A 12,319-nucleotide genomic window follows, 5' to 3' on the forward strand; every position below is an offset into this window, starting at 1 on the left:
TCTGCACCTTAACCTCATAGTCATTGTATCACTTAAAATCCAAAGGGCTGAAGTACAGAGCCAAAACAACAACAGTAGTCCCATTACTTTTGGACCTCCCTGTATGTGGAAGTAGTACTATGCATATAAATGATTATGGTGATTATCAACTAGGGTTCAGAGCAGTTAAAAGTACCAAGCTCACATGCTAATGTCAGCATCATGATTTGGACCAGGAATACACATTCATATGATGGACAGTGATGGTATCCATTGACCCATGAGTTGATTTTAACCCCTTCATTCCCATCCCAGGTGCTGATGCCCCAACCTCATGTAATGAGCTGGACTGCAAGTTTGGCGCGTCTTGTGTTGAGGTCAATGGCCAAGCCCACTGTGAATGCCCCTCGCCCGACTGTGACGAGAAGAACAAGACCAAGGTGAGCCTTTACATTATCTTCTCTATGACCCATCAGTCTATACTGTCAGACGTTCATCACAGAATCCAGAACACTTTATCTGGAACTGCTGAGCTTGTGATCGGCCTAAAGTGGTCAGTAGTAAGCAGGCATAGAGTTAACAAGTTGTGATCCTAGCCTGTTTCCATTTTTTTTCCTGAGCAGGTGTGTGGCTCTGATGGGGTGACCTACGCTGACCAGTGCCAGCTGAGCACCATTTCCTGTAGGCGGGACAAGCACATCAGAGTGGAACACTTTGGCCAGTGCACAGGTGAGCTCTGTCTGGCCTCCATACATCATACTAGGGGATGTCCAACTCCTGTTGTCAGGCCCATATCAAAAGATAATGAATAACGCCACAGGCGTTGGAAAGACCAACTGTCCTCTCTCTCTCCTTGTCAAAGCCAAGAGACTAGGGTATGGGTTGTGTCCTCTTTGTGGTTGGTGCAGTATTGCTTCACTGTGTCTTTCACCGAGGTTTGTCTTTGGATAGCCTCCATGGCTATACTTTAAAGTATACAAATTTTACTTTACACATTACCGTAATAAACCGTTTTTGAAACTGACTGTACCAGATATCGTCAAGTGTTTGTATTTTAGTGTATGTGGGCTCTATATGTGCCAAGAATTTGCAGTAAAGCACAAGTTTTCTTGTGGAAATAACGACCAGCTGGCATGTCATCAACATACCTGTGAGCGCACACGACGACAGCTGAGGCTCTTTACCATCATCCTCCCTGCTTTGGATGGCTGACAGAGAGGAGCGAGGAAGAGGAAAAAATATTTCTTGGGAGAGAAACGGGGCCCAAGATGCTCCCCTGGAGATAGAGAAACTACCGTTTGGCTGCAGCCTGAGCCACTGAATCACCCATAAAGGGTTGACATTTTACTGTTTGATTCCCTGCACCCCTGTGCGGATTAGGGAGGTTTAGCTCCCAAATTCTCAGTGGGCAATCCCCTTCACAGCTTTTAACTGGATGAGTGCACCACTGTTCAGCTATCAGAGGGGCGATTGGCAAGATGCTTGAGGATGGGGGGAAGAGTAAACCTTCTGATACCTGGTTTGGAATAGAGGTTGTGGGTAGAATGGGTCCAAAAAGTTAGACCCATTCAGAAATGGATGCATGGCGTTCCCACCTGACCCGATATGCATAAATTAATATTTTTTATAAAAGGAGAACTGTTCCAAATGGACCCGAGGACAGTCAGACCCGTTCCGAAAAGGCCCGTGGAAATACGAACCTCAATGGACCCGTGCTGGTTTGGATTCGAGAGACCCGTTCAGATCCGAGAGTAGAAAGACAGAGTGAAAGAAACCTCAATAAACGAGCGATAGGCTATTGGCCAAATGATCCATAGTTACGTTTCCTTAAAAACGGTGTGAAACAAATTACAACGTTATAGCCAATTACTTGGTTTTTACTTTCCTAAAACAGTAATTGTCCACCTCACGGTTCAGCTGTCGGAGATTTGAGCACTAATGCATCAGGGCATTGCATGCATCTAGACAGGCCTAAAGGCCTAGGTGTCCACTGTAAGAGATATATATATATACACTGCTCAAAAAAATAAAGGGAACACTTAAACAACACAATGTAACTCCAAGTCAATCACACTTCTGTGAAATCAAACTGTCCACTTAGGAAGCAACACTGATTGACAATACATTTCACATGCTGTTGTGCAAATGGAATAGACAACAGGTGGAAATTATAGGCAATTAGCAAGACACCCCCAATGAAGCAGTGGTTCTGCAGGTGGTGACCACAGACCACTTCTCAGTTCCTATGCTTCCTGGCTGATGTTTTGGTCACTTTTGAATGCTGGCGGTGCTTTCACTCTAGTGGTAGCATGAGACGGAGTCTACAACCCACACAATGGCTCAGGTAGTGCAGCTCATCCAGGATGGCACATCAATGCGAGCTGTGGCAAGAAGGTTTGCTGTGTCTGTCAGTGTAGTGTCCAGAGCATGGAGGCGCTACCAGGAGACAGGCCAGTACATCGGGAGACGTGGAGGAGGCCGTAGAAGGGCAACAACCCAGCAGCAAGGACCGCTACCTCCGCCTTTGTGTAAGGAGGAGCAGGAGGAGCACTGCCAGAGCCCTGCAAAATGACCTCCAGCAGGCCACGAATGTGCATGTGTCTGCTCAAACGGTCAGAAACAGACTCCATGAGGGTGGTATGAGGGCCCGACGTCCACAGGTGGGGGTTGTGCTTACAGCCCAACACCGTGCAGGACGTTTGGCATTTGCCAGAGAACACCAAGATTGGCAAATTCGCCACTGGCGCCCTGTGCTCTTCACAGATGAAAGCAGGTTCACACTGAGCACATGTGACAGACGTGACAGAGTCTGGAGACGCCGTGGAGAACGTTCTGCTGCCTGCAACATCCTCCAGCATGACCTGTTTGGCGGTGGGTCAGTCATGGTGTGGGGTGGCATTTCTTTGGGGGGCCGCACAGCCCTCCATGTGCTCGCCAGAGGTAGCCTGACTGCCATTAGGTACCGAGATGAGATCCTCAGACCCCTTGTGAGACCATATGCTGGTGCGGTTGGCCCTGGGTTCCTCTTAATGCAAGACAATGCTAGACCTCATGTGGCTGGAGTGTGTCAGCAGTTCCTGCAAGAGGAATGCATTGATGCTATGGACTGGCCCGCCTGTTCTCCAGACCTGAATCCAATTGAGCACATCTGGGACATCATGTCTCGCTCCATCCACCAACGCCACGTTGCACCACAGACTGTCCAGGAGTTGGCGGATGCTTTAGTCCAGGTCTGGGAGGAGATCCCTCAGGAGACCATCCGCCACCTCATCAGGAGCATGCCCAGACGTTGTAGGGAGGTCATACAGGCACGTGGAGGCCACACACACTACTGAGCCTCATTTTGACTTGTTTTAAGGACATTACATCAAAGTTGGATCAGCCTGTAGTGTGGTTTTCCACTTTAATTTTGAGTGTGACTCCAAATCCAGACCTCCATGGGTTGATAAATTGGATTTCCATTGATTATTTTTGTGTGATTTTGTTGTCAGCACATTCAACTATGTAAAGAAAAAAGTATTTAATAAGATTATTTAATTCATTCAGATCTAGGATGTGTTATTTTAGTGTTCCCTTTATTTTTTTTGAGCAGTGTATATATATACACACCCACAGTGTGTACAGTGCATTCGGAAAGTATTCAGACCCCTTGACTTTTTCCACATTTTGTTACGTTACAGCCTTATTCTAAAATGAATTAAATCCTTTTTTCCCTCATCAATCTACACACAATACCCCATAATGACAAAGCAAAAACAGGTTTTTAGAAATGTTTGCAAATGTATTAAAAATAAAAAACTGAATTCACATTTACATAAGTATTCAGACCCTTTACTGTTGAAGCACCTTTGGCAGCGATTACAGCCTCGAGTCTTCTTGGACAGCTATTTTCAGGTCTCTCCAGAGATGTTAGATTGGGTTCAAGTCTGGGCTTTCACTGGGCCACTCAGAAAAATTCCAAACATAGTCTGGGACAGTTGTGGGATACGATATATCTCAAATCAATACAACCACTAGCATCAACAAAAAAGTTTTTACACAATGTGGCTGATGAACCAGACCAGAACGTTTAGCTTAAAATGTTGATAAACTATTAGGCTATTTCTTTACATTATAAGCGTAGCAATGCACACGGCAGTAGGCTATAAGGGCGAATGTTCCATTAGCGGGAAAACACTATTATTAAAAGTGACCGCAAATGTGATTATGCTTTTATTATAAAGTTGCATTTTTATGGTGAAATGGGTCTTCCCCAAACTTGAAACTCACACGCTGCTTTATGTATGCCAGTTAGGTTCTACACCCCTTGTAAAGCAGATTAATGTGCTTAATTTTAAGAAGTTATTTGGCCACTTTAGTTGTGAATCAAACCTTATCAAAACATATAGGCCTATGGGCTAGGCTACATGAAGTGTGCGACTATGATTTAAAAAAAAAGTTTTTAAAAAATGCATTATTTCTTGCCTGACGCTGGGCACCATTCACATGTGATAATATATCATTCACAAGTGATAGGCTAATACTGTCACCCATCAGACTATTATTGTTTTAATCTTGTCTTTACATATACTAAATAATATACAGTACCAAACAAAAGTTTGGACACCCTGACTTATTCCTGGGTTTTTCTTTATTTTTACTATTTTCTACATTGTAGATAATAGTGAAGAAATCAAAACTATGAAATAACACATGGAATTATTTAGTAACCAAAAAAGTGTTAAACAAATCAAAATATATTTGAGATTCTTCAAAGTAGCCACCCTTTGCCTTGATGACAGCTTTGCACACTCTTGGCATTCTCTCAACCAGCTTCATGAGGTAGTCACCTGCAATGCATTTCAATTAAGAGGTGTGCCTTTGTTAAAAGTTAATTAGTGGAATTTCTTTCCTTCTTAATGCGTTTGAGCCAATCAGTTGTGTTGTGACAGGGTAGGGGTGGTATACAGAAGATAGCCCTATTTGGTAAAAGACCAAGTCCAAATTATGGCAAGAACAGCTCAAATAAGCAAAGAGAAACGATAGTCCATCATTACTTTAAAGACATGAAGGTCAGTCAATACGGAAAATCTCAAGAACTTTGAAAGTTTCTTCAAGTGCAGTCGCAAAAACCATCAAGCGCTATGATGAAACTGGCTCTTGTGAGGACCGCCACTGGAAAGGAAGACCCAGAGTTACCTCTGCTGCAGAGGATAAGTTCATTAGAGTTACCAGCCTCAAAAATTGATGCCCAAATCAATGCTTCATAGAGTTTAAGTAACAGACAGAGGAGACTGCGTGAGTCAGGCCTTCATGGTCGAATTGCTACGAATAAACCGCTACTAAAGGACACCAATAAGAAGACGAGACTTGCTTGGGCCAAGAGTCATGAGCAATGGACATTAGAGAGGTGAAAATCTGTGCTTTGGTCTGATGAGTCCAAATGTGAGATTTATGGTTCCAACCGCCATGTCTTTGTGAGATGCAGAGTAGGTGAACAGATGAGCTCCGCATGTGTGGTATCCACCGTGAAGCATGGAGGTGTGATGGTGTGGGGGTGCTTTGCTGGTGACACTGTCGGTGATTTATTTAGAATTCAAGGCACACTTAACCAGCATGGCTTCCACAGCATTCTGCAGCAATACGCCATCCCATCTGGTTTGCGCTTAGTGGGACGATCATTTGTTTTTCAGATCCCGGGTCGGATCTCAGAATTGAGGGTCTGTTGAACCCGTGAAGATCTCTGGTGGGTACCTTCCTTTTCCCTGCTGATCTTGGTGCAGTTTGTCAGGCCTGAAGTAGGTGCAATGCTTTGAAGGCACCACCTCAACCCCTAACCAAGGCTTCTGAAATAGTGCTGTGTGGCGGCCTCATACATGCAGGGGTGCAACTTTCACTGGGGACATTCTGAAATAGCATTTTTGTCCCCCCGTTCTATCATTGGAATATGATACAAAACGAGGCAATGGTGTGCTTTAGGACCATGCGGGTCACCTCCGAGTGGTCAGGTAGGCTGTTTGGAGTGTATCTAATAATTATGTCCCCCCACTTCTAAAACCAGTTGTGTCCCTGCACAGGAGTAAAAGTAATTTGCTCTATGAGAGGCAGACAGCACCTTGATTTGGTGATCAGCGATCTGACGCCGTCGGTTACCAATGAAATTCACTCCAGACTCATTCTTTGTTGCCTGGCGATGGAGACATGGGTAGTATGTAAGTCCTTTACCTAGTGTGGGGCTTCATTCGGAGGGAGAAAGAGTTCTCTCTCGCTCGCTTTCTTTGAACCCAAGGGGAAGCCAGACGAGCACAACTTGTCACAGCAGTTCGTTTAATTTCTTCCCCCAGATGCGGTCACGCCGTAGGTAGCGAGCTCCTCAGCCGTCCCCAGGTTGGAGGTTAGATGGAGCTCATTTCACGTGTGACTGGGTGCAAATTAGCATTCAAACATCCTCACCCTGCCACCGCTCCTCACCTTCCGCTGATCTGATGCAGCTCTTAATACAAATTACAGAAACAACTTCAATGCTAATAGCTAGCGCAGAACCACTACTGAAGGCCTATGCCATTTCACACTGAAGCAAGTTCTGCAGAAACTACATCAAATGGCTACTGCTGTGAACTTGTGATCTAACCCATCTCTCCGCCCATGCTAAGGGACAAGCACTTTGAGTCTTCTCTACACAACACAGCATTTCTGCTTCTGGCTATGTAGCCCTTCTAAGAGCTAGATGAAGCAAACCATGGGAAATACCATGGGTATTTGAACGAATGAGGATCTTCTGGCACCGATCGTGTCCAGACATTGGCCATTGCCTGGTTCTCCCATATGTTGTCAACACCTGTAGGTTTGACGCAAATTGGCAGCGAACAATAGCATATGACATCATCAGTTTTCTGCCTTAATGTTAGTCTTTTATGCCTCTCGCTCCATCCTCATACTTTCCCTGAACACTTTTTCTTAACTTGTTCATCTTATTTCCTCCGTCCCTCTTTTCATGTCTCTCTCTTTCGTGCTCTCTTTCTCCCCCGCTCGTTTTTCTTCCTCTCTTCCATTTACTCTTTCCCTTTTTCTGTCGACTTTCATATATCTGATTCCTCCTCCCCACTGAGCATGGCAGACATGGCAAACAATCTTAATAACCGCCTTTCAAAGATGACTACACAGCCCAGACAAGTGAAGATGACAATGATTTCTCTCCCTGCCGCCTGTCGATATAACCGCCTGCCTCTCGGAAAAAAAGCAAATGGAGCGTTAAACCTGATTAAGGAAAGCTTCCACTGAACTGACTGCGCTGCCAGTTGTCTATCCTTCCCTTTCTTTCCATATCTCTTTTTTTATTTTACCCCTCTTCGAGCGTTCGCCGCCGAAGGACTCCCAGCCATAACCCAGCACCTGAGTAACAGGTGTAGCCAAGAGGAAAAGCAAAGTATACCACCGCCTCGCACACGGCGATAGCGATTGATAGATTCACCCTTGGGCTAAGCCGACATACTGTATCTGCAGGCTGGCTCCTCTGCCTCCCCTCCTCTGGAGCCTAGCAGGATGGGAGATAGTGGGGTGCCTGTCCGGCTGATAACATCCAGCGCTTCATCAAGGTATCACATTTCACAACTCACGGCGTAATTGCCGATCAAATAGGAGATTATTAGTGTGCAATTAAATCCTACACATAATGTTAGCCGAATTCCAATGAGATGGAAATAATATACCGTAGGAGGTTTTTCTTTTGCCCTGCACACACAACGGGTGGGGTAAAGTAGGAGCGTCAGTATTAAGTGACGCCTGGCTGGTTTGCCGCCATCCTAGCAGCTACACTTTACAAAGTGTCTCCCTTCCCTCCAGCCCCTGACTCGCTTCTTTCCCTCAGGAGTTTTTCTCCTATTTTAGTGGTTTTATCTGATACATTTTTGTCTTTGTACCAAGGCCTTGCATGGGTAATGCTGGTTTCTGCTGAAAGAAAAGCGGGTCCCTCTATCTGGCGACGGCAAGGAAAGGATTTCTGAGAGTGTTTTTTGGATGGCGTGTGTGACTGTGTTGACAAGGCTGCCATTCGCGGCGGAGTTGACGGATACTTGTGCGGCTGTGAGCCGAGTCTGGAGTCTTTGAAGCCGGAGTTAAACTCTGCTTTTTCTGCCCCATTTATATCAATCATTCATCACCAGAGGCTTTGACTGTCTGTGATTAAAGCTCCGCTACAGGAGGGCAACATTTGAATATGTATATATAATTCATACCCACAGACACACACCAACACCGGCACATATACACACAGACACACTGAACAAACACACATGCCTCACAAACACACACACATCGACACAAACACACACACACACCAGTGCAACTGCAGTGCAGTTTAACCCTATATAGGGCACATTATTCTTCTCTGTACACAGACTGCAGTGCAGTTGAACTCAACAGTATGCCATCCTTTGGCATACTTCAATGTAAGATGTTCTTATTTTCATGGTGTGTTTTGCTTCGTAAGTCATAAGGGGTTAAAAGATTTCATCCAGGTTTTCCGTTCCTATGTGCATAGGTTTTCAATTCTATTTTAGATGTATATTTCATATTGCAATGAGTCTGGCCTCTGGTCTTGTGTGTCGGTCAGTATTGGGTGCTCAGGTGCCTGACGTGACCAGAACACGAAAGACAACCATAAGGGGTACAGCAGTAGAATGAGGTAAAGGTGTACAATCGAAATAGGGGCTATAGGGAGAAGAAAATAAAAAAATGATTTTCATCTTTGCTTACCCATTCATCCATTCCTTGCTTCCTCTCCTCCTCCCTTCCCTCCCCATGCAGAAAGCATCACCGAGCCGGCCAGCCGACCCACCCCTTACCCCCCCACCCCCCGCGCAAAAGCCACCACCCCCTCCCACGTCAGGCTTACGTCGTCGCGCCATGGCACATCATACTCTCCCTGGGACGATGATGAAACCGAGGGGCCACTAGCCTCATTCGTGGAGGCCCTGCCGCCCCCCATGTCCACTGAGAGACCGCTCACCACCAACCACCCCGTCATCACCCCCCACCACCCACCTCACTCCACCACCCCTCGCCTACCCAGCCACACCAGCCCTGGCTCCTCCCCTACAGCCTTGGAGGACTCAGGGAGCGGTGAGCCCAGCGGAGATGACCAGGTGGAGGAGGTGGAAGAGGGTAGCGGCGTCGGAGTCCTGGAGGCGAGCGGAGAGGAGCCAGTTGGTAAATCAAAGCTATTTCACTTCATAACCCATAATTCTGCTCCACAGGGGGTCAAGGGTCAGAGGTCAGGGGAGGGTTGAATTACAGATGGGGGGTTTGAAATAATTTCACTATTTGAATAGTGTCATTCGTCTATAGCTATCTAGGCTAATTGAGGCCACATTCTACGCTTTCTCCCTAACCCAATTCAGATAAAACAGGCTACCTCTTGGTTGCTCGTTGTAGCCTACTCCTTGTCATTTCGCAAATTTTTAAATTCCGTAATTTTATTCCATCTGCATTGCATGAGTGAACTCTCACTCACCTTGCTACACATTGAGCCTCTTTGCCACTTTGATTGGCCTACAAGTGGTGTGTACTCATGGATGCCAAGGGAAGCCAAGCTTTCCCCAAAAAAGTACCAAGGAAAAAAACAGACAAAATAATGTATCTTTCGTCTCTCTGTGTTTCATAAATTTCCTTCAAAAAGCAAGAGGCTGAATGTATCTCACTGAAGAAAGCATCCGAGTGAACAAAACAGTGCGTCTCTGTCACAGTATGTGTAGCGTATCTATCTGATGCTGTCTGCACAAAAAGAGTGTGACATTGCTACCGCCCATACATAGCATTGAATGCAAGGGAAGCCAGCGAGCATTTGTCTTCCCTTGATAAAAAATATATAAAATAATAGCCAATCAGTGCTGAGTGAGCTCAGTTGTAGATGGTCCTGGCGCACCTAAAAAAAGTGTCAAGGGAAGCCAGTTTTGGATTTCGCTTCAGACCAATCACATCACAAGTCAAACATCACTGACAGAAAGAAACTTAAATTGTTGCATCTCGTTGTGTCATTGTCCTCCGGTGGCTAGCTAGCTAAATTAGCTATGGATGGAGATAGGGATTTGGACTTGTTTTACTTAATTCTCCGTACTTACCAAATCAAATTTATTTGGTCACATACATATGGTTAACAGATGTTATTGCGAGTGTAGTGAAATGCTTGTGCTTCTACCAATGATTATAACGGCGATTCTGATCCACACTTTCCAAATGGTCTTCAGTACAACTCCCGCAGCCGCACAAAGTATTTTCCTTTTCGTCCTGACAAATATTGAAGCTCCTGAACACCAACAGCTGAGTACAATGTTAACGATAATGATATAAATTAATACATTGTGCCCCTGGCCTGAGAGGATGGAAGTTCAACATGTAGCTAGATGTAGTATGCTAATGTTAACCAGCTGGCCTGCAACAGTGTTGCCCATGAAAGGAAGTTACGCTAGCGAGCAAGCATTTTAGCCTATTAGCCTAGGACAACAAAAACTGAAAGTGTGTACTGTATGCCAGAGTCATAGACCATTTAGGCAACATGAAAGAGGAGGACGGAATTGGCGTTTCTCTAGAAGTAGGCTGAGTCAACATGGTTTTTTCCCAATTGCACACCAACACACACACACACAAAGTAATCAGTACATGTTTACATGTTTAGTCATTTAGCAGTACCATGGACAGCCATATCATATTTAACTTACGTTGATTGGACTAAATAGTTTTTGGTATCTTTTAGTTGTCATTGTATTAGACTAAGAATAGATGATTAGATGTTGGAATACTGGAGGAAGCGCCTGTTTTCTTTGCGACTTGCGGTAACTCTCAGTAGTTCTAAATCTGTAGTTGTTTAGTAGTCCAACAATGTTGGAAACTTGCTTGACCATGCTGTAGGTCACGTAACTGTTTGTTACATGCAATATGTTTTGTGGACTTCACCGATTGCTCTCCGGTTTTGTAATGAAATAAATGTCTTCTCATTGTGTCGGCCTTAGGCCTATACAGTATATCACGGTGTCAAGGCATATGAACTAACGGGTTATAGAGCAAACAACCCAATTATCACAACACATAGGAAGTAATAGGGCTTTATTTTTTCTGGCTTCCCCCGTGCACATCCCTAGGTTGAATATGGGTCTGTGAACTGACTCAAGGTTTGATACATCATCGCTACATCATACACCATTTGTGACTCACCGCCTGGATTCGATCTTGTGTTTTTTTACATTGGTAAAAAGAGACTCAGAGCTACAAAATGGTATATCATACACTGCATTTTTGAGGAACAATGGGAAAGTAATTCTGCTTTGAAAGTTGATACACTTTTGAGAAAAAGGCCTTTGAATATTTTGGTACCTACCGGAGAGCTCTCCTTTGTCTACACCCATTCAGCATTGTTCCCACCCTCTTAAGCCAGTCCCACCCATCTCTTTAAGGATTCACATGTGATGTCATGTGCTAAACAGTGAGTAGTGTAGTAAAGATTAAGACTAAAAGTGGTAGTAGCCTACAATAATGAAAAATTCCAGGTAAACAGAAAGTGTCCAGATGTAAAGATACCTTAATAGAAAATGACTGAAGTAAAAGCCACCCAGTAAAATACTACTTGAGTAAAAGTCTAAAAGTATTCGGTTTTAAAAATACTTAAGTATCAAAAGTAAATGGAATTGCTAAAATGTACTTAAGTATCAAAAGTAAAAGTATAAATCATTTCAAATTCCTTAAACCAGACGGCCCAATTTCTTTCATTTTTTTTCATTGACGGATAACCAGGGGTACACTCCAACACTCAGACATAATTTACAAACAAAGCATTTGTGTTTAGTGAGTCTGTGGGGTATGTCACAAAATCATGTTACGACCACACATAGCAAAATATTTATATATAAAATGAATATTGATAAGTCTTGCTACATTTACATTTACATTTACGTCATTTAGCAGACGCTCTTATCCAGAGCGACTTACAAATTGGTGCATTCACCTTATGATATCCAGTGGAACAACCACTTTACAATAGTACATCTGTATCTTTTTTTTTGGGGGGGGGGTTAGAAGGATTACTTTATCCTATCCCAGGTATTCCTTAAAGAGGTGGGGTTTCAGGTGTCTCCGGAAGGTGGTGATTGACTCTGCTGTCCTGGCGTTGTGAGGGAGCTTGTTCCACCATTGGGGTGCCAGAGCAGCGAACAGTTTTGACTGGAGTTGGAGTTGGAGTTGTCAACCGTGATGGCGAGATCATGGAATGAGCAGTCCTTCCCCGGGAGGAAGAGCAGCTCTGTCTTGCCGAGGTTCAGCTTGAGGTGGTGATCCGTCATCCACACTGATATGTCTGCCAGACATGCAGAGA

General features: G+C 44.5%; 1 protein-coding gene across 3 annotated transcripts in view; it reads left to right on the forward strand.

Moving 5' to 3' along the window:
* Window positions 1–12,319, forward strand: part of LOC106566949 (agrin) — a 400,773-nt gene that overhangs the window by 317,893 nt on the left and 70,561 nt on the right. For all 3 annotated transcript variants that reach the window (XM_082960174.1, XM_082960173.1, XM_082960175.1), the window contains 3 exons: window positions 295–419; window positions 603–708; window positions 8,764–9,165. In XM_082960174.1, coding sequence (XP_082816300.1) covers window positions 295–419; window positions 603–708; window positions 8,764–9,165 — 633 coding nt within the window. The remainder of the gene's footprint in view (window positions 1–294; window positions 420–602; window positions 709–8,763; window positions 9,166–12,319) is intronic.

Source organism: Salmo salar, chromosome 13, assembly GCF_965601325.2.
Source record: "Salmo salar chromosome 13, fSalSal1, whole genome shotgun sequence".
In the NCBI taxonomy this organism is placed as follows: Eukaryota; Metazoa; Chordata; class Actinopteri; order Salmoniformes; family Salmonidae; genus Salmo; species Salmo salar.